The sequence below is a fragment of the Pomacea canaliculata genome, linkage group LG12 (genome assembly GCF_003073045.1).
Source record: "Pomacea canaliculata isolate SZHN2017 linkage group LG12, ASM307304v1, whole genome shotgun sequence".
NCBI lineage: Eukaryota > Metazoa > Mollusca > Gastropoda > Architaenioglossa > Ampullariidae > Pomacea > Pomacea canaliculata.
Genome location: NC_037601.1, coordinates 10,315,085 through 10,336,938, shown reverse-complemented (window position 1 = coordinate 10,336,938; position 21,854 = coordinate 10,315,085). Strand labels below are relative to the sequence as shown.

Genomic DNA, 21,854 nt, shown 5'->3' with positions numbered 1-21,854 from the left:
TCTGTCCCATCCTAAAAGATGCTCAAACGGCACTCACTACACTGCCAGTCACAGACTGCAGTTTTACACACCTCAGTGTATTCACAACACTGCAACTTTAATTACTTCTTTTTTTTTGAAACTACTTTAATTAAAGGCACTACCGACATAATATCTGCCCTGACAGTGATGTTTCTGCCTTAACTCTACATGACCTGTCTGCTGCATTCGACACCATGGACCACTCTCTGCTCCTTCATAGACTACACACCCTCTATGGGATTTCTAGACCTGCACTAGCGTGGTTTAACTCCTATCTCACTGATTGGACGCAGACTGGGTTTGTTGATGGTCAAACATCTCGCCCTGCTCTACTTTCTTGTGGCGTCCCTCAAGGTTCAGTACTCGGCCCAGTTCTGTTTATTTTGTATATAATGCCACTTTCATCTTGCATCCAGTCTCAACGTTTCTCGTCAATCATATGCTGATGATGCGCAACTGTACTGCTCCACTCCACTGACTGAGCCTCACTCTGCTACCAGCACCATAGAAGTCTGTATTAATGAAGTCAAAGACTTAAGACAAACTGAAACTCAATGATGATAAAACGGAAGCACTCCTATGTTCGAGAAAAAGAAATCCATCTTCACTCGTTTGTCCACCAAGTCACATCAAGGTGGGCGAAACCAACATCACCTTTGCGTCCTCCATCAGGAATCTAGGATTCATTGTCACTGCAGACATGACTCTTGCTAAACAAGTCACAGCTGTCCATCTATTATGATTAACAAATTAAGACTGTCAGTCAGTCTGCCTATTATGAACTACACAAGATCAGGGCCATCCGTCACATTCTGTCTACGCGCACTACTAACACTCTTGTCTGTGCGTTTGTCTTATCTAGACTTGATTACTCCAATTCCTTGCTTGCTGGCTGCCCTGTATACCTTCTTCACAAACTCCAGAAAGTTCAGAACTCTGCTGCACGTCTGGTGCTTAGAGCTCGGAAACAGGACCATGCCACCTTTGTTATCGACACTGGCTTCCCATCCGTTCTCACATTCAGTACAAACTGTCCATGCTGTGTTTTAATTTCTTTGTTGGCACCTTCCCTGATTATTTCTCTGAACTGCTCTTCCCTTACGTCCCAGCTAGACAACTCTGCTCTTCATCTGATGATTGTCTTCTTACTCTTCGTGTCACCAAAACAACAATATATGGCCACAGGACTTTTGGTTATCGTGCAGAAAAACAATAGAACTCTCTCCCTTTCCATATCCGCCACCTACCCACTATTGAATCTTTTAAACGTACACTGAAGATGCATCTCTTTCGTAACCATTACTCCTAACACCCTTTCCCATAATGCTAGTCTTTTTCACACCCTTCCTTTTGCAATGTCATGTTACTCTCAGCTCTTGTTCTTGCTATTTGGTTCCTTTGTGTTTTCTGTATTTATTTTATTGTTTGTTTAACACTGTTGTTTATTCTTTTATACTTCATATGTTATTTGTGTTCCTGTCCTCATATGCTGCCCATGTTTCGTTTTTGTTCTTAAACACTAAGAGCATATTCCTTAGGAGTGTGAGTATGTGCTTTACAAGTTTTGCATTTATTATTATTGCTCCCAGACTGTACAAATGTGTGAGCTGTTAGCTTACTTTGATGTTTCCAGAGTGTACAAGTGTGCATATGTGAGCTCCGTTAGCTCATTGAAATTTTCCCAGAGTGTACAATGTATGTTCATAAAGGTCTAGAATATTCAAGGTACTGGATTAGGGTTAGTACTATAAGAAAGAGGAAAACGAAAGATGAAAAACCTGCAACATTGCCAAAGTGTACCACCGTTACTACTGCTACGCTATTCTCCACACTTGTTTGCCCATGTGGGATCAAGGGGTTGCTCTCTCCTTTTAATAAAAAGGAGCTGCAGCTGCAGATTTGAGAAGAACTGACAATCTAATTCTTTGATTCATTTACAAGCTCTTGCATTCACAGGTGCTCATCTACCAAGTGAACACATCAGTCGCTGTGTTGGAATTAACTGTGTCCACATCCAGTTATTTACCACAGCTTCACAAGACGTGCATCGCTCTCTAAGCTTATTAGTGACCAGAAATTTGGTATACAGTTGACTACTAAGCGACTAATTGAAAACTTGGCTATCGTTCACCACTTAAGGACAAACTGAAAACTTCACCACTAAATGAGTAATCATAAAACCTAGCATACAGACTCTTTCACAGCTTAACGACTAATTGAAAATCTGACATACAGTTCGCCACTTAATAACTAATCAAAAAGCTGGCATAGTCTCTTTCACCACTCAACAACTAATTGAAAACTTGGCATATACTTTCTTTCACCGTTTAAAGATGACTAAAAACGTTAGGGTTAACATCTCTTGCTAACAACCAACTAAAAACATGGTACACAGTTTATTTCATCAGTTAATGATTGACCAAAAATTTGGCAAACTGTCTTTTTTGCCACTTACTGACGGACCAAAATTTTGCAAAGCGCTCTCTGTCTTCACTTAACTGACGTTTCATCTCTTTTTTTCATGAAGTGGCCAGCTAGTTAATGCACTCAAAGGGGAGTTGTAGTTAGTGTTAAAATGTGTCTATCCTTGGACATTCGCAACCACTTACATTCACTGCCTCTATATCAAAAAGAAAAATCAAGATCAGTTTTTACCACTAGATGTTGCAAAATAAATTTATCTCATTTCTGAGGTCTCTGCATGATATGATTGGCTGCGAGTTGCTCAACATTAAAAAAGACAGGATAGTTTAGTTGTTGGGTAGTTTTTAAACATTGAAAAATGGTAGTTTGGTTTGCAGCCAGATTGTAGACATAGAATGTGCAAGTACGAAACCTTACCAAAATAAAGAAAAAATACTTTGCCCAATTTCTTCATCAAGGTATCACACAACTCCCACAAAATTACAAACAAAATTGTAAAATCCTAGCAGACAATGAAATTTAGGAAACGCACTTTTCCAGCAATAAATACATTTAGTATTCATGTAGCTAACATTCATACAAACGGCATAAGTACAACCTGCATCACTTTCAAACCACAATGGTTACAACCAGCATCACATACCCACAATTCCCCAGTAGATGTATGTAGTTATGATAAGTGTCTCATTAGATTTATACGGGCTCAGTGATTAATTCCTTTATTATATCACATTGTTCAAGGTCACAAATTATGATGGAAACTGGTGTCACCAATGTTCTTAAGTTCCTGTAAAAGATATCACACAGCACAATGTAAATGTAACTGGTATCACCAGTATTCCAGCAAACGACAAAGGATAGTTGTCATTGTAGCTAATGTCAGCAATATTCCATCAAGAGATATCGCACAGTGCACTTTTCAATGTGACAACACCAATATTCCAGTGTTCTAGCAGGTGATACCATCATGTCAAACACTGCCATCACTAATACACCAGTCAGAGACATCAAGTGCTTACATTTTTAACAGTAGTCTATATATCACAGCTGTCACCATTCATGGCATGCATCTCAACTTTGAATTAAATGCACGAACAGGTCACTGTGACATCTCTCATGACCTTTACATGCCATGCCAAACCAAGAATTCTGCATAATCAGTTTTATTGTCCACTGTTAATGCTGAACTCTAGGTAACACCAACACTCTGCTCATTGGTGTCTGGCACAAGAGTTCTATGCTGGCTCACTCTAAACTCCATTTAGGTCTATATCTGTGGGCATGACATAGTCATGCATGGCAAACTTCCACGTCCATAGCCTGGCAATGCGCTCAAACTCTGACTTGGCTTTTCGGTATAAGGCTCCAATACTGGGCTCCATGCACACATGACAATATGGGTCCGTCAGCAGGGACTGTATGCTGATTAATACCTGTCGACAGCGAGAGTCTAATACTATTATATTATGTTAATGCTGAGTATTAAACAACATAGTTTATATGAATGTGTTTGTATATGCAGAGAGTGTTTTAAAGAAGCTGAGGCTGTGTGGATACTAAAAATAATGTACAAACACAATCAATCACAAAATCATAATCAGAGCTCTTTTGCTGAAGTATAAAAACAGAGAAAATGCAATGATATCCACTTCATACCATTCAGTTTTCTGCCATAAATATAAAATTTCCGGACTTCAGTGTCCTGTTTTTTATAGTACGTGCATGCATACAGTAATTGCAAAAGTAGAGATTGGTTACTGACATTAAGTTCATCCTGCCAGATGCTATAACCACTGAAAACTTTGGCTGGTGCTGCACCCTTCCAATGAAGCTCAGAGGACTGGCATAACACAGCATGGTGGTGTCACAGGCAGTATTCAAAGACTGACTTTAAAACCAGGGTACTAGACTGACATCACATCCCACCTATCACACAGTTTCTGAACATGACACTGTGCTGTGACATTCTAACGGACTGATGTTCAATCTTGTAACATGAGATTTACTTTGACAGGGCAGAAAAGCAGAAAAGACAGACTGCATTAACTAAAGATCACAGAATGGAGTACCACCATCTGTAAAGCAATATTCATTTTGGAAACAGAGCTCCAGTTATGATACTCACTTTGGAAATAGTTAGAGCTAAACTCCAGTTATGATGGATGGAGTCCAGCCCCACATCTCCATGACGGCTGATGTTTGGGTGGAAAATCTTTGTGATAAAACGGACCTTTGGTGGTCGCATAGGGTAGCTGTAACAATCAAAACAGATTTTTCCTTTATAACAGATATGTTAGAAACACACACACAACGTGTTTTCACAATTATGTAATCCATCAATCATGAAGATTTTCATTGTGCAAAGGAAGAATGAAGCTTCAAGAATGATAGGAAAGCAAAAGAGAGTGAGAACAGAGAGGAAAGTGTGGTGCTGGTGAGCTTGATGATCAATAGTTTAGTTGATAAATATGTGTCTTCAGCCACTTTCAGAAGACTCATGCCTTCCCAAGCGAGATAGAGGGTTCCATTGCATATGAGCTGCATTCTGGAATGCCAAAATCCCAAACCCTTTTTGTTGGTGTCCATTTGAGAAGGGAGGAAAAAACTAGGAGCATGTGGTCAACAGAGAGAACTGGCTCTCTTACACAGATACAATCCGCTGAAAGTTCTCTGGAGCAGTGTTGACTAGTGTGTGACAGGATGTTGTACACAATACCTTTCTATTTTGCAGGCCTGTGATGAAGTTAGTGCAGAACTGCTGTGATGCATTAAAGAGGCCTTTGTACTAGCAATGATCCTGCCTGCTGAAGCTTCTGAAGTCTCTCAATGTGTGTGGCAGTTAGTTCAATGTCAAATGTTAAACATGCCATCCATGCACGTATTTAGAATATTCACAGAGCTCACCACACACAACTAATTGAATTTTGTGATAAACTGTAAACAGGATAATTGATGCAATAAGCATTAAGGCTTCAATCAATATTTTGTTCTGTCCAAATGTGATTATGCTCTAAAGAATCATGTGGTGAAAGAACCTGTTGCATGTCAATGTTCCCACAGAGGATATTGGGAACACAAGAGTCACTGGGTATTGGCAGATAAATTCTGTGAGTGGTTCACCAGTCTCCCTCATGTGAAGCGTTTTGTTCTGTCTCCACTATTGCAACTCTCTTCTTGCTGGCTGTCCACAGTTCCTCATTGATAAGCTTAAGAAATTCCAGAACTCAGCAGCTTGTCTTGTTTTCCGAACTTGCAAAACTTCCGAACTGGCCGGATGCAGGTAATAAGTCCAAGCCTATACATTAGCAAACTTACAAGCTGTCAGGGTCCTCAACACATCAAAGTCTCTCTCTCACAAACATTCACACACACAAGCATTCATGCATACAGCCCCAGACACTAACCTCTGCGGAATCTGTAGATAAAGGAGAAAAAGTCCACCCTCATAGGGGCTGCCTTGTGGTCCTGTGATGGACGCCTGCCAGTGACAACAGTGCCGATCCAGTGGTGTAGCCTGGATGCCTTCAGGTGGATCTGATTTTAATGTTTTCAACTCACTTCGAAGACGGCGATGCCGCCATGAATTCTCTTCAATTGGTGGTGTGCTCTGAAATAACAGCAACCATAAGTGATCATCAGAAAATATGCAGTAGACTTCACAAGTGTAATCAGATTTTAACATACAAAAAAAGCTGAAGCTGATTTTGCTTTCTATTTGACAAGAAAAATGATTATAAATATGCAAGGAAAGTTCATTAACCAATTCTCAGTTTGTCACATCCTCGAAAGCAAACTTTTTCCCATTTTGGGTCATGTCAAAAACCACATTGCGATGTGCGTAAATGAATGAAATAAGGGAAGAAACTGTAGGCACATTTCAGAATTGTTCTACTATGAATTTACCTTCCTTAATGAACTGAAATAGTCAACCAATCAGGTATTTTGCTATATCTGAAAGTAGGTAATAAGACTGACATTATCCCATCTACTGGCTAGAACTACTGATCAAAAACTGACACTTGGATATGAAATATGGGCTCCTGAAAAATCAAATTTATGCCTAAATTATATATTGTTTTACATGTTCAGTGGATTAATGGCAGATCTCAAAACCACAAAGATTTTATAATCAATTTCTACATCTAGAATAGTTTAAATCAACAGAGACAAAAATATTCACCTGTAGCATCATACTGTCCAAGCAATAACGACAAGGAGAACTCTCCAATCTGAAATATACATCACTGCATTATATGTCAAGTACAACCATCTAGTTAAATGTCAACAAAAATTATATGCCTAGTCAAAAATACTGCTTTTTTTTGTATCAATGGACAAACAGTACATTTAAAACAATATACTGCAAGCACAAACATCATATTGACTTATTTATACTGACTGGATAATCCAGCATCTTATAAACTTGCACAAATAATTTAATGATCATTATTTTGCCAGCTTTATGGCAAATCTTCACTTATTATTACTTTGTAAAACCTTATGTACCACTAACATGTACACCTATTTAGTCTATACAATATACAAGTAGAGACAGCATTGTTTACTAACACTCACACAACAAATCTTAAAAACCAACAAAAGTGAAACTTATTTTGAAATGGATGAGTTTAGTTCACTACTTCCCAAAATCTGAGCAAATGACCACAAAAAGTCTGCAGTGACAGATAACAATTGTTTGGCCTTGTGTGCAAACTGCTGTGCTTACCAAGCTTGTTTGTTAAAACATGTGGCCAGTTTGATATTTTGACGACTGGTAATAATCACTATTAAAAAAAAAAAAACCTGAGCATTTTGAGTAAAATAATCATCCATAGAAAGAAAATATGAAAATGTTCAGGGTTCATTAGTTGGCGATGTAACAATTTAGTTGGATACTAAAGTGGAAGTGGACAGCCACAGGGTTAGAAGACTGCCAAAGGCACACACACACACATACACTGGCTTGTTCAATACCCAATTGGCATATCATAAATCTTCCAGTGAACCCAGCAGCTGAAGGGCTACCTAACCAGATAGAGTGCAGGGAAAGGAAAAGCAGACAGTGAAGCACAGCAGCTGAATGGCTACCTGACCCATTTGAGTGTAGGGAAAGAAAAAGCAGACAGGGATGGGAGACGTGCACTGACAAAAAAAAAATATAGCTCTGAGATCAGTAAGTCTCTAACACTTCATTCCACAAATGAAAAGTTACATAACGACCTTTACTTTTATCTGGCTACTAAAATATTAAGGCCTGACATGCCCCGGAAAAAATCACGTTTCACAGGATATTGCTGATTTTTTTTTTTATATCATCTATTTTGCCCTTGAATGGGAGTTCCAAAAATGGTTTTACTGCACTTTTCACTTGGCCTTAACACCTTGGCTGCTTCCAATTGAATTTGGTCGGAAAACACCAATACAAGCGTTAGCGTGCCCACGGACCGAATATTTGGTAGGTGGAATAAACCACTCTTGTGTATTAACAAATTAACAAATGATATCTAAATATCTATGGTAATATAGTACACATGTGCCTTATGAATTGCCTTTGTAGCTTAACCATAGCCTAACCCCAAAAGATAAACAAAGACAACAATAGTATTTATAGCTGCACATGTATTTATTGCTGCACATAAATAGCTTACAGCTGTGTGTAGATGGCTTTCCAGCAAGTCACCTTGAATTGTGGCTGAAAAAGTGGCCAGCGCAGACTTATAAAATGCTTCCACTTGGACTGTGACATTTCTGCATCCAGAATCTGGCGCCATCTAGTGCAAACTTGGCCCGCTGTCCATTTTGAAATGTCATCAAGGTATTTGAACACTACTAACAGCACTGGATGAGAAAAAGACACCAGAACTCAGCCATTACTCTAACATCATCATTCTACAGGTGAAAAAGACCAGCAAAGAAACTATTACAACCACTTAAAACCACCTTGCAACATTTGGTACCTAAGATGATGTTGTGAACATGTTGTGAATAAGTAGGTCATATATGGACTGGTCAGCACACTTGAGTAGAAGCTAATGTTCCTAAAGGAAAAAAAACCCACTTCAAGCATTTGCAAACTTATCTTCATGATTCCATAAAAAGGAGAAAAAAAAACTTGAAAATGGCAATGCTAAAAAGAAAAGGTGTCTGCAAGGTGAGAGTACTTAAGCTGGCACAGAAGTTCTCCAAAGCAACTTAAGATTGATTATTGCAGTTAATTTCTTGACATTATGGTTTGCAGTTCACTAGTTCAGCAATAAGACATTCCTAATTTTAAATTCAGTAATGTCTTTGCTAACTTTAATTCTTTTTTCCCTCTTAGTCTGTCTGCATCTCTTCCTTAACCTCCACCCAATCTCTACAACAGTTTGCCTTTAACTAATCTCTACATCAGCCATTCAATGTTTTTCTTTAACCAATCTTAAATGTTTCTTTTTAACAAATGTTTATTGTTCATAAGAAGTCTGCTGTTTTTTCCCAAAACCTATAAGATACTTATGCCTATTTGGTCACATACCTTCTGGAGGCAAAGAATCAACAAGGCCTTCAGGCACCTGGTCCCTATCACGTACCACAGTCAGACAGCCAAGTCTCTCAGCCAGTTTGTCCGTCTTATGCACCACAGCTTTCACTACCTTTGCTCCTGAATCACTGCTAGCATAAAAATCTGCTTCAGCAACAGGCTCCTCATTACCAGAGTCATCAGAATCTGCTTTCTGCAAAATAAATTTGTAGGTTGAGCTATCAGGCTATTTAAAATAGACGTGTATTGGAGGCTTAGCTATCTGGCTATTCAAAAAAAAATTAACTGAAGTAACCCGCTGAATTACATATATAACTTTATAAAAACTAAAAAGTTTTAAATTTCCTATGCTTAACAGATACATCTTAAAGGTCTGTTTAACTGTTCTAGAGGCAACACGTCCTGGTGGTTAGTGTCATAGTGGTGGTGAGCAGTGTGCCAGTAAAGTAATGACTACATACATAGAAAATGGATCACTTTAAAGTAGTCCAGTATTTGATCATCTAAGCAGTAAATTAAAAAACACTTTATCCCACTGTTATTGTCTTTTAATAACTGTTCTAATGTCTAGTTCAGTACTGATAACTAATTACTTAAACAAAATACCTCTGTATAGACCTCGCCTTCTCCTTCTTCTTTGTTGATAGAAAATAGAAAAAGATGACATGTGCTACAAACTGGCTGACCAAAGTTGTTGCCATAGAAACCACAGCACATCATACACGAATCATACTGTCAAGAACCAATAAAAGCATTTAAGAACTTTTTGTAATGGTATCTGCAATAAAGTATATTTGGGGATCATAATGTCAATGTTTTCAGTCTGCCTTTAATAGTAAATTGCAAAGCAGATTACATTTCTTAAACCATTCAAACTGTTTTTTTAAATATATAATCTAACCAATTGAAACCTTTAATCCCTTTTATATCTTCTTTAAATTAGTGGTAAACTAAGTTTTATTATGGCATAAACCTTAAAATGGAAACATATATTGCTGTAAGGGCAGGAAGTTATCTAATCTTCCATTGTTTCATGTTCTCTGATTTTATTCCAAAATTACATGGTAATGTGTATATGGCTGGACCAACTTGACAGATATACAACTGAACAAGACACCTAAAACAGAACCTCATATTTGAAGGTCACATTAGCTAATGAAGTACCATCAACTGGGAAGATATTTATTCTAGAACCTCCACTACTACTCATTAGGAGTAGTTAACAAGTGTGATGTGGTTATGGGAGATGACATTGCTGAAATGTTGAGTTATACAAATAATTTGGTGGAGATGAGCAGACCAAACAGAAGAGAGTGCCTCGTGATCAAGTTATGTGCTGCTAATGACATACAGCTCTATAAATGAACCGGATGATGCACGTTTTTTTGTTTGGAATCGATTAAAATTAGGCTTCTTTAGATAACGAAAGGCTATCGTGAGTGGAAATGCCTCCTCGTATGCATCATGTAGTTTATTTACTTTTCCTACGTGATAATCTACAAAATCTTATTCTTTCCTTTTTCAGCAGCACTACTGCATGTTTAGTAATTTTATTATTAAATAATTACCTGGGTTTGGACTTACATTTTCCTGATTAAACTTTATCTGATTTATATATTACTAACTGGGCCTAGCAGATCAAACATCTAAATACAAGCATCTCTGTTCACTATCATTGTTTTGCTTACGATAAGCAAACTGGGACAACAGGAAGAACATGAAATGAGGGAATCAAATGAGAACAAATCAAGAAAACAAAATACAGAAAGTGAAAATCATGAAAGAATTGCTTTTTTCAAGTTTACCTCTGGTTTCAAAAATGCTTGTATTTCAGGTATGGTGTGCCGTTTCTGTCGTGCCATATTTACGTTTACGTTGACCCGGAAGTCTCTCAATCAGGGCAGCCTCTTATGACCAATATTAGTATCATGGTCAAAATAGTCAAGATGTAATTTTTATAAGTTGATTATGTAGACATGGGTGCTGTCGACACATATGTACACAGTAATATCAAAATGTTTTTTGTACGCCTACACACACACCTTACCCCGTAGAAAATCAGGAACAGTCACTCTGTATTGCAGATATTTCCGCTTATAGCCCCTTAGAAGCTACGTCGGCCTTATTGAATGCGTCTCCTCTGGAGTTTTATGAATTTTACAGGTAACACCTCTTATGTTAACAACTTGCAAAAGGATTTTTTTTGTTGTTCGCGCATATTTAAAATATAGCAGTCTTAATGAAGTCTGCATAGTGACCGATTGAGCTAAGGAACGCAGATCAAATACGCCTCAGTCGAAGTGTGGAGACATTTTCTTCTCCTACTACTGTAATACACTTGTAGTACTACAGAATTCATTTAGAAGACGGCCGAAGAAAACGAGGCCGCCCAAAGGAAACTTGGAGAAGAACAGGGAAAGGGAGATGAAAGGAAAGGGCTGGACATTTAGTCACCTAGAGCAGGTTTCAGCCGATCGACATCGGTGGCGGACTCTGGTTGAGACCTTCTGTGCAACCTGATGCACGAAGAGGATTAGATAGATAGCTGGCTCAGCATAAAACACCATTTCTGTGCATTTGTTGACCCTGTGGATGTTTCTCACCTTCAGGTTTTCAACGGTTATTGTCTGCGTTATATATTCTTGTTTTTTGTATTTCCTATTTACCCCATTTGTGTTGAGTGCAAGAACTGAAATTGGATCCATCAAATAGTAAATAAATTGTCATATCATATTCCTCTGACAGTTTGGTTTATTTTATTGGTTAACTTCTAATTTATATGCACATTATGCAGATTCTCAGGTAGACATAAAATTCAAGCATTCAGTGTTTTAAAGTAAACATTTTAATGTTAGTATTATATGACCATGCTGGCCTTGTTTTTTTTTAAATATTTAAACACTGGCACTCGACATTAGCTTACCAGCTTTCTTCTAGAATTATGTCATTATAAAGTGTCATACAGTCAAATCTCCCTACTATGCCACCTACCGGGACCGAGCAAAAGTGGCATAGTAGCGAGAGTGGCATAATACGGAGGGTTCGTAAAAACGGCTTTATTTGCTCAAGTTACCCGTCAGTCCAAAGCTCTCAAGAATAGTCGGCTGGCGCTAGTTGTCTCCTCTCATTCTCCCCCTCACCTCTTCATCCTCCACCCCTCCCAACCACATCCGCACACCTGCATCCTGTCGCTAGTCGACCCCCTCCCGCTCTCCCTTTGTCACGTGACTGTCACCCGGCCAGCGACCTACCCCCATCACCACCCTCCACCCTCCCTGTGTGCGTGCTAGGTTCCATCCACCTAACTGCGATGTCCCACACTACCATAGAGTATAATAATCGAGCACTGCGCGGAATTTTACAACTTGAGTCTTTTAACAATCACAAAAAAGTGGCATAGTAGCGAGAGTAGGGGTGGCATAGTAAATTTTTTTTTTACATTGAATTTATAGTCGGGACCGAGCAAAAGTGGCATAATACCGAGAGTGGCATAGTAGCGGGGTGGCATAGTAGAGAGATTTGACTGTATATGCATATAGTGATGTGTGTATAGTTGCATAATTACATATTTGTATCTAGATATTATATATCAGAGAAAGATATAAACTTGTACCAATGATGATTTCAGGGTCAGTAGTAAAGCACTATGAGTTTTGTGTCAGCAAGTGAAAGTCTCAAAGTGAAGAAATTTGAGAGTCAAAATGAAGTTGATGAAAAGAGGCGGCTGAAACAGGAGCAGTGGGAAAAGACAAGAAAACCCGATGATCCAGAAGGTATTATCTCACCAGTCACACTGATTTTTATGTTACCTTATGCAATCAAGCTCTAATCACTTCATTTTCCCGGGCATGCTCACAGGCAAACATGTTCAGTGAACAATCATGCACCCAGTGCTAGCACATAGCCAATTGCTCCTCAGGGAACAAAGACACACATAGGGACAACACAAAACAAATATTTATTTACAGTGGCTAAAAATGAGCAGACAACAAAACAAAACAACCCTCTGGTGTCATAGTGCTACATGCAACCTTCTTCCTAACCCCCACCTGCCTGGGGCCATAGGCACTATTTCAGAAACAATTACCCAAACTGGAGAGGCCTGGCAAGGGCTAAGCATCGACCGGTAACTCTAATTGGGTATGTATGTACCAGAAGGGCCTTATGCCTGAGTCCTTGATGGCAACCCACCTTAGAGCACAGTATTAAGAGTGAATCATCTGTCACCTGCTGTCTCCAGGCTCCTGTAGACCCAGGCATTGCTCCTCTGCTGGCCACTGACCACCTCTCTTTGGAGTCTTCCAGTGACAGAGTCCCACTTGGTGAGATTCAGTCCAATGCACATCTAGACCAGCAACCCCCAGCCACAGCAGTAACGACAAGCCACCAAATGGTGATCCGAAGTGGTTAATGGTGATCGACAGTGGTCAGAAGACACAGAAATTTTCTCGCAGCCAAATTCATCTGCGCATCACGCACATCTCTGCATGCTGGCCAGAGCAGCCATCAGTAATAGCGGCAGTAATTATCCTCCTCACTTACCCAGCAGCATGTGACATATGTCCTTCTGTCACTTGCAGAAAGCACATTAAGGTTGCCAGGAATCTGTCCAACTTCGCACACTACTGCTGTACCCAAAACACCAGAATCCTCTAGAACTTGGCAGTCCACCAGCGTCCTCTATGAACTGACATAGACCTCTCCTACAGTGCAAAAAAGACTTTTCTCCCCATCCCATCCTCCCTGGCTATTTCTGCAGATGCGGAAAGCTTCAAGAAGCTTTCATGATCTAAGAGGCTTGGGATCCATTAGGTTTACTATATCTGATAGAGGTGCAGCCTACTACTGAGCTCTAGGTCCACTCGCCATGGCAATAGGCCAAGCCCTATTCTTTCAAAAGAAAAGCATAGAAATGGAAAGAAAGGAATGTTAGGGGCTACCCTGTAATTAAGCACAGTAAACTGGCCTGTCTACCTTTGGTCAGGGGACTAAACTGAGTTGTGAGCGGTCTAAAGACCCTCTTCCCCTCTCCCATACTGTGACCTGCCTGGAAGCAATTTGCAGAAAATGATAACTGGGTATCAAACTCTTTACAGGTAGGATTTGGGGGCATAACTTAGCATGTTAATCAGAAACCAAATGGTTTGGAAGAAAGATATTAAGCAGTAACATCTTTCGGGAAAGGCATCCTGGAACTCGTTTCCAATAAAATCTACTTGTACAAGTCCAGTGGGTAAAATACGTAGTTGGAAAAGAGCATTAAAGGAAAACAAAGTGTATGATCAGACATAAATGGTTTTGCCACGAGTGTCTTCACAACTTTTGTTGTTTCCTGTCAGGTAGAACTGTGCATAAGTGACCTCCAAATCATATAAATGAAATTTCCTAAGGTCAAGGTATAAGCAATTTTGGATCTAAAAACATAAGTTAGGCCAGAGGTTTCACTCTAAAGTGTTACTGACACTAGAGGATAATTTCAACCAGATGCATGACAGAAGGGAGGGAAGTGAGAACCCTGAAATGAACGGTGATTGTCCATTTAATGTAGGTATTCAAAATTTTGTGATTCATTAGTGGTACTGATGCCCAGCAATGTGTCTGTAATAACTTTTATAAATGTGAGGCTATTATCTTGTCTACTTTTTGTGTAATAAAGGTTCTTATGAGCTGGATTATGACTACTATGTTGTAAGCAAGTGAGTGTGAAGATTGTCTTATGTCTTTTATTATGTTTCAGAATGTCCCGAAGAAGAGACTCGTACACTTTATCAACAGCTGCAGGACAACAAAGAAATTAAAGAGAGGGAATACGAAGAACAGAACCGCCTTCGTTAGTATCACTTTTCATGTTCCCAAATTGTCATAGATGTAGCACATTATCTCCATTAATAAATGTTCTAAGCAATGCAAGCATGATAAGGTATAACATTCAAGTATCAGTTGTTTTTGTTTGAGGTCTTACTAAACAAAAATGGCTGCTTGGTTACACGTTCAGAGAACAAATGTCACATAAAACAACTTTCTTTAAAATCATTTCTTAATGGGTTAGGGTTAGGGTTAGGCCTTTGATGTCATAATTTTGAGGTTGGAGGTTCTTATTACATGATATGCAGATGTTTCTTCTCAGACGTTCAAGACAAACATTGCTTTGAAGATGGGTTTTATACATGAAAATACTATTTTGTAGATCAAAAATAGCTGCAGATTGACTTTCATAATTTAACAATGTTAAAAGAGCTATTTCCTACAAGAGTTTGATTATTTTGCAAGACAAGCTACTTTGCGAACTTGACTGGTGAGAAGAAGTGCTTAACTCAGTGATAAGTGACAGTATGCAAACTATTTGGAACATGATTCTTGCTTTCCTGTGTTTATTTATGATAGATAGTCCGAGCATGCTTTTTTGCGCTGATGAAAGGATGCAATAATCTTGTACAGGCAACAGCATTAAAGGGCTAGAGGAGGAGGAGGTAAAGTTTCTGGAACATGTATCCAGCTGTCAGATGCAGCTGCAGCGAGAACGGGAACAAGAAGAAACTGCTCTTTTTGAAGAACTTAAGATATCCTTTTTTTAATTATTTTATCACTTATTTTGATGTGACCTTGTTTATTTATGGTGTTTTTTTGGCTGTATTGATTTCATTTTAACTTGGTATATGTAATCAGTGCGAGAAAAAACTCATAAGGTAAGGAAAAACTTAATTCCTTAAAGTATGGATTATATGCAACATTTACTGTGTTTAAATATGGCATATGTTTTTGATAGGCATTTGCAATGCAAGTACTTGGTAGTAGTTTATCATGTTATAAGTGAAATTGTTGCTATATGTGGTCTATTGTGTTTTTAAATCATAGGAATAATACTAGGTTTTCCCATGCCCCTTTCAATTCACAATCATATATAGAAGGTAACCTAGAGAGAATGATCAGTTTTCTTTTGGAAGGAGTATCACAGAGAAATATTAAATTACTTTATTAGTCTTGCTTTTCTGAGAATGGGAAGTTTGAAAAAGAGAAAACAATATTTGTGCAGAGAGTGAATTGTGACTACTGTTCACATCATTTGCAACAAAGAATATTGTAAGGCAGTTGTTTTCTTTAACTCTCTTCACGAGGCAGCTTCAAAAAGAACTACAGAGAAAAGTGCCCCAGCCACAGAGTCTAAAAAACTGTCTTCTGTGTCTGGAACAGCATTGATCAACAAAAAGTCTCAACAGTCTTTACTCTTGGGAGCCATCAAGAGGAAAAGGTCATTTTCTGCTGCTGTTTTTTTTTTTTTGGGTCCCTACTTTTTTTTTGTACAGTCTGGAAATATCTTTGCTGATTATGTCAACATCTTTAGGGGAAAGTAACCTGTCAACTATATGCAGATGCTTTGATGTTAACAAATACATGATTGTAACCATATCAGTAGCTGCTTGTTGATGACATTATTGATGGGCTCGATCACTAACTTTTGATTGTAGGCTTCTAGTGTGACTGCCTATTGTATATTGATGGACAGGTTCATTGTTGATAATATTGCTGAGCATGCTGATTGTGATGGCATCAGGGGGCATGCTTACTGCTGATCGTGGCATAGAACAGGTTCACTGTTGATTATATCATCGGACATGTTTACTGTTTGTTGATTATTGATACGCCAATCGACACTTACATTTTCAACACAGTTTACTTATTGTATAATCATTTGTTAGGTCACATATGCTGTTTTGATCAGAGTATTAGTATTAATTTTGCTAACAAATGCTTTTCAGTGTGGACAAAATGGAAGACACAAAGAGGCAGAAACAATCAAAAGGTAAGGAATATTTTATGAATAATGAATTAAAATCCCACAAAATTTTTATAAATATTACCTATAAAGATCTTAGAAATGTTAAATGGTTCCTGAAACATTATAAAATAGAAAACATGGTAAATTTCACATCGGATCCTTGAAATGGCTAACAATCTTAGCTGGAATGGGCCAGGCAGGTTACATAGTGCAGTAGATCTGACACCATTTTTCTTGGCAAAAAAATCTAGACTAGGTGACTTCAGTGATTGAGAGTGAGCAGACATTAAGCCATCACTCTTGTGGCTGAAAATGGTCAGTATGAAGATAAAAGGTGGGCAGGGTAGATCACTAATAACCAAGATGTCATCCTGCAACTAAGAACCAGCGTGTGAAGTAACAAACTTGCAAAATGAAGGCACAAAAGTGCCCACTGATATGCCAAGCTGTTGAGTCTTTAATCATGGGATCTTAGCTGGTAGATACCAAAATTGTGTATGCCACTGTATGTGGATGCCAGTCCTCCATCTTAGGACAGATTTTCATCACCAAATTTAGAAAACATTTATCACATTGCATGGGTGTTTTGGCAGTGATTTACACATTGTTTTGTATTCTACATTTAATTGCAGGTTAGAGCTGATCTAAACTTATTAAAACACTTTTAACAGTGATGACCAGTTACCTAATTCAGTTTCAAAAAAGAACTCATTTTGTTTACAGACATATGCAACCTACTTATGTAGACTTTGGATTGGGCACACCTGTGCTATGCATAATGCAAGATACAATATTACAGCTCACTCAAATATAAAATCAACCAGTCTGCTTTAATTCCAAAAACCATGACTTCAGACACCTATAAATTCAAGTTCATTATTACATATTGAAATAAAGCTCAGAAAAACTGATATTATGATGGATTTAATTGTTATTTTCTCTATTGCCTGGTCATGCTTATTCTGCGATTGTTGGGCTTCCCTAAACTTTTATGTGGGAGCTAGCTTTTCAAGTAAAAGCAGTCATCAGTATTGGTTGTGCTTTATATTTCTTTATATTTTTTAATTTGATTTCTGCAAAAAAGTCACAGTTAAGCCCAGATGAACAAAAGAACCTTATTTTTATAAATGCATGACTTTAGCAAAAAGTTATTATAGAAGAATAGTTGACTGATATACACTGGTAAAGAAACAACACTATATAGGGGCCAGTCATTTCGACCCCATATCATACTGTACCTGCTATATCAACCCCCCACGCACCCATCCTCCGAAGTCAAATCCGTCCCACCATGGTGATATCATTCCACACAAGACTAAACCATTCCAACATGAAAAATCAAGTCAGCCCAGACCCAGGCTAAACGAATGCCGAGTCAGTGACACCTGTTAATTGAACATCTGCATATACATTTAATCTGAACCTCTAAACTAAAGAAGGCTTTTTATTTTTTTTAAAAGTCATGATTTAAGAGAAAATTGTGTTTATATGCTATTGTGAGATTTGTTCTCTGAACATAAATTGACAAGTGGTAATTTTGGTTTAATAAGATAGTGACTGCACTTGCTTCAGCAGCACAATGCTCTGTTGGTAATATTTGACATTGATAGCTTCTCATGTTATCAGTAATGGATTTGTCTTTTAGGCATGGATTGACTCAACTTTTGGTGTTGGGATGATTTGTATTTATGTTATGATCATATTGATCATGGTGGGGTTGATTCGACTCAAGCAAGTAGTAGATGTGACTGAAAGAGTATGGTCTGGGTTGAAATGACTGGTAACACAATAAACAAGCAATCTCTTTCAAAGTACAAAGCAAATGGTCAGCTAGAAGTGGTCAATCCTAAAAAGTATTTAATACTTTTCATCACGCATCTTCTGGAAAAAGGTAATAAAAGCACAAGATGTTGGTCATAAGCTGTGTTGGGGAGGTAGAGATGATGTTTAATATAGCAAAATATATCCATGAATAATGTTTGGGTCATATCTGAGAGGGGGTCACAATACAGAAGGTCTTACTGAGAAGCTTTTTCTATACTGTTCTGTAATAATTTGAGGGAGTAATCACCTTTTTAAACACTAACCTTTGAATATCTCACTTCCTTTTTTTCTCCATGATACTTAGTTGCTGGTATGGTGTAATACACTAACAAACGATTTTTAAATGGTTACATTTTCACTTGTTCACAGAAATAGGTCAAATTTTTAAAATTGTGAACCATTTGAAACTAATTAACCTGCATCGACTGTCTACTATTGGGGGTTGCCTTGGCAATGTAAGCTTAATATCTTCCACCGTCAGCATCTAACATTTTGTGTGCATGAATGAAATGAATTATTTATTCACTTGGAATTTACTGTAGTAAGTTAAAACTGGTTATTTTGTAAATAGTGCTTAAAATGCAGATGTTTAGTCCATATTTGTTAAGTAAAACTTTTTTATACAAATAAAACTACAACTGCAATGTTATCACATAGTTGCCATGTCTTAAGAATTGTTATCATATGTCTGTTTCGTCATATGCCTGATGTCTGATTTGTGGCAGATGAGGCACTGAGCAACGAGATATTGTCAGAAGCTACACCCAACCTTGACATTACCCCTAACACAGATAAACTTATGGCGCTCATTGACCCATCAGCACAAGTGGCACAGGTGGCTGGAATTTTGCCTGGCATTGGTGTCTATGACGTGAACACCTCAGACTCAGAGTCCTCCAGTGCGGAATCTGATATTGAGGATTACATGGTTACCAGGAAAATTGTGTATGCCAAAGTGCATGTGCAGGAGAATTAAACATTTATCATTGTTGTCATCTTTCTGTTTTTTGTTGTTGTGTATTTGTAAACCCTGCTCTGATTCTTAGTCCTGAAACACGTGATGGTAAAACTGGAACAAACAGCTATGCACACTCAGTATGGGCATCGGGTGTGCATTCTAAAGAGACTGATAAAGACAAAGAGGTGCAAGTATAAGGAAAGTGCTCTTCATATTCCACTCAAACTTCAGGATGTATTAGTTAACCTCAAGCATTGTGCCATAAGGTGATGCAGTTAAATCAGCACTATTTAAGCACAGTGTTGTTTGGATGTTAGCAGTCTCTGCTTTCATGATAACCCAGTTTTTACATCTTGTTTCGAATGTGAGGAAAAGTCATTACCCTCATGATTGTATTTTTAGAGCAGCTATTTGAAATATGACCATCATTGCATGTGCTTGTCGAATAAATATAGTACAAGAAATTTCTGCTATCTCTTTTTTCCTTTGTTCTCTGTTACCAAGTTACCAATATTTCAAGGAGGAGCTCCTGAAGTTGCACATAATGATGGCTTCTTTATTAATCAGAAGTGATACTGCAAGCAACCTGTCAATTACCAGTCTAAATGCTGTTGTTAAAAGGCTTTTGTCAAGATGAACAAAAGCTGCATTACCGCCTAAGGCTGCTATAGCTGAAGTTTGTCATGGCAAGTTTTATTACTTCCTGATTTAGAAGATGAAAGTTCACTGGCTAAGTTGAAGGCTTGCATCGGAATCAGGAAGGTGAAAGAGTCCTAGAGCTAAAGATTTGGTAAGCCAGCTATTCAAGAAATATGAATTGCATCTGTCATGTCACACTGGAGAGAGAAATAAAATGCCAACTTTTCACTCTGTCAAGATATGCTTAGAGCCCTGACACAATGTCTGTTAACCTGCATGTGGCCTGTTGTGTCATCTGTTTTTCACTGTCTTGTTGCTACACTACAGCATGGAGGATATTGTATTTTCTATATTTGTACACTGTTGTATAGCAAAGATCCGTACCATTACTTAAAGAATCATTTAATAGAGCATGGCACAAAGGAATGTGGAATGTACTGCACTTATTCAAGTTGGAGGAAGGTCTGATGTGCACCATCAAGGCACAGTACAATGGCTCCAGGAGCTCAGTAACCACGTGGGTACACTCTTTCCCACAATGGTGGGTGAACCTAAGGATGCCCACTTTCTACACCTGTTTGGAGAAAATCATGGGTGATACATTCCAGGACCACCACAACTCCATGTTGATCAGGGAAGTCCAACTGGTAACCTCTGCTTTGCAGACAACATAGATTTCATGGTGGGCAGCAGCAGCAAGTTACAGAGCCTTATGGACAAACTCGCCACCAGCACCAGTCCATATGGGATGGAGTCCAGCACGAAAAGTAAGGTCATGGTAACAAGGCAGAGATCCGAATGAGCAGAGTACAGCTGGAGGAGGTGCAGTCCTGGGCGTAACCAGTTCCAAAGATGGTAGCTGTGCAAAGGACATTTGTCGGGGGCAATAGGCAGACTTAACAGACTTTGGAACAGCAAATTCAGAGCAGCAGCTTCACCAGATTCAGGTGCTATAAGTCTCATTATGCCAACCAATTCTGCACGGCTGCGAAACATGGACCTAGCAAACAAAACGAGCAGCAGTCCAGGCTCGACATGACACCATGCCGAAGGCAGTTGATGCCAAAGCAAACACAAAAAAGGATGGGTGACTAATGTGAAGGAATAGGCTGTTTTGGGGGGACCTTCTCAGTCAGGCAGAAAACTGGCCCTATGGCCCTGATAGTGTGACTTCACCTCTGCTGCACTACATCAAAGCTCCCCTATGACCGCTGCACAAAAAATTGCCTCAACACCAGTTTTGGAACAAACTGAACAGTGTAAACCTGGCTGGTGATATGAACCCTATTATCTATTCATGCACTATTGTAGGGGGCCTGACTTGTATGATACATAGACTATTTGTGAATTACAGCTGTGCTGCACGACTACTTGGAAGTTATAAATAGGTCTTACAGCTGGTATGACATTTTATGCCTTGTACACTTAGCTGGACAAATAAACTATTCTGTTTTTGTAATTTTTTAATAAAGCTCTACAGCTGTTGTTTGATAACTCTTGTCCTCTTGCTACTGGTTTGACTGGTAAACTGCATGTGGTTTGATAAAAGCATGGATCATGGCATCCATCGTGAATAATAGTATAATAGGTCAGAAAGTTCCCATCGAAATGTGATTATGAAAGGGGTCATAAAAATATAACCCTGATCCCTAAATATATCATTTTTTTTAAGATCTGAACAAATTCTGCCA

At 38.5% G+C, this 21,854-nt stretch overlaps 2 protein-coding genes across 2 annotated transcripts; one reads left to right on the top strand and one right to left on the bottom strand.

Moving 5' to 3' along the window:
- Window positions 1-2,402: 2,402 nt before the first annotated feature.
- Window positions 2,403-10,909, bottom strand: LOC112553367. Its single transcript, XM_025220538.1, has 8 exons — window positions 10,771-10,909; window positions 9,572-9,697; window positions 8,960-9,158; window positions 8,094-8,283; window positions 6,626-6,674; window positions 5,850-6,052; window positions 4,571-4,697; window positions 2,403-3,878 (listed from the first exon to the last, which is right to left on the bottom strand). The coding sequence occupies exons 1-8, from the start codon at window positions 10,825-10,827 to the stop codon at window positions 3,696-3,698; spliced, it is 1,134 nt and encodes a 377-aa protein (XP_025076323.1). The 5' UTR covers window positions 10,828-10,909; the 3' UTR covers window positions 2,403-3,695.
- An 87-nt stretch (window positions 10,910-10,996) lies between these two features.
- Window positions 10,997-21,657, top strand: LOC112553368 (protein FAM192A-like). Its single transcript, XM_025220539.1, has 7 exons — window positions 10,997-11,128; window positions 12,594-12,738; window positions 14,703-14,795; window positions 15,404-15,525; window positions 16,078-16,214; window positions 16,723-16,766; window positions 19,292-21,657. The coding sequence occupies exons 2-7, from the start codon at window positions 12,612-12,614 to the stop codon at window positions 19,540-19,542; spliced, it is 774 nt and encodes a 257-aa protein (XP_025076324.1). The 5' UTR covers window positions 10,997-11,128; window positions 12,594-12,611; the 3' UTR covers window positions 19,543-21,657.
- Window positions 21,658-21,854: the final 197 nt, after the last annotated feature.

Coding starts and splice junctions, on each gene's coding strand:
- LOC112553368 (XM_025220539.1), top strand. CDS start 12,612: ATGAGTTTTGTGTCAGCAAGTGAAAGTCTCAAAGTGAAGAAATTTGAG. Junction 14,796..15,403: donor CGAAGAACAGAACCGCCTTC/GTTAGTATCACT, acceptor AATCTTGTACAG/GCAACAGCATTAAAGGGCTA. Junction 16,767..19,291: donor GAGGCAGAAACAATCAAAAG/GTAAGGAATATT, acceptor GATTTGTGGCAG/ATGAGGCACTGAGCAACGAG.
- LOC112553367 (XM_025220538.1), bottom strand. CDS start 10,827: ATGGCACGACAGAAACGGCACACCATACCTGAAATACAAGCATTTTTG. Junction 4,698..5,849: donor TATCTACAGATTCCGCAGAG/GTTAGTGTCTGG, acceptor TGATTGTTACAG/CTACCCTATGCGACCACCAA. Junction 3,879..4,570: donor TAGCTCTAACTATTTCCAAA/GTGAGTATCATA, acceptor CGCTGTCGACAG/GTATTAATCAGCATACAGTC.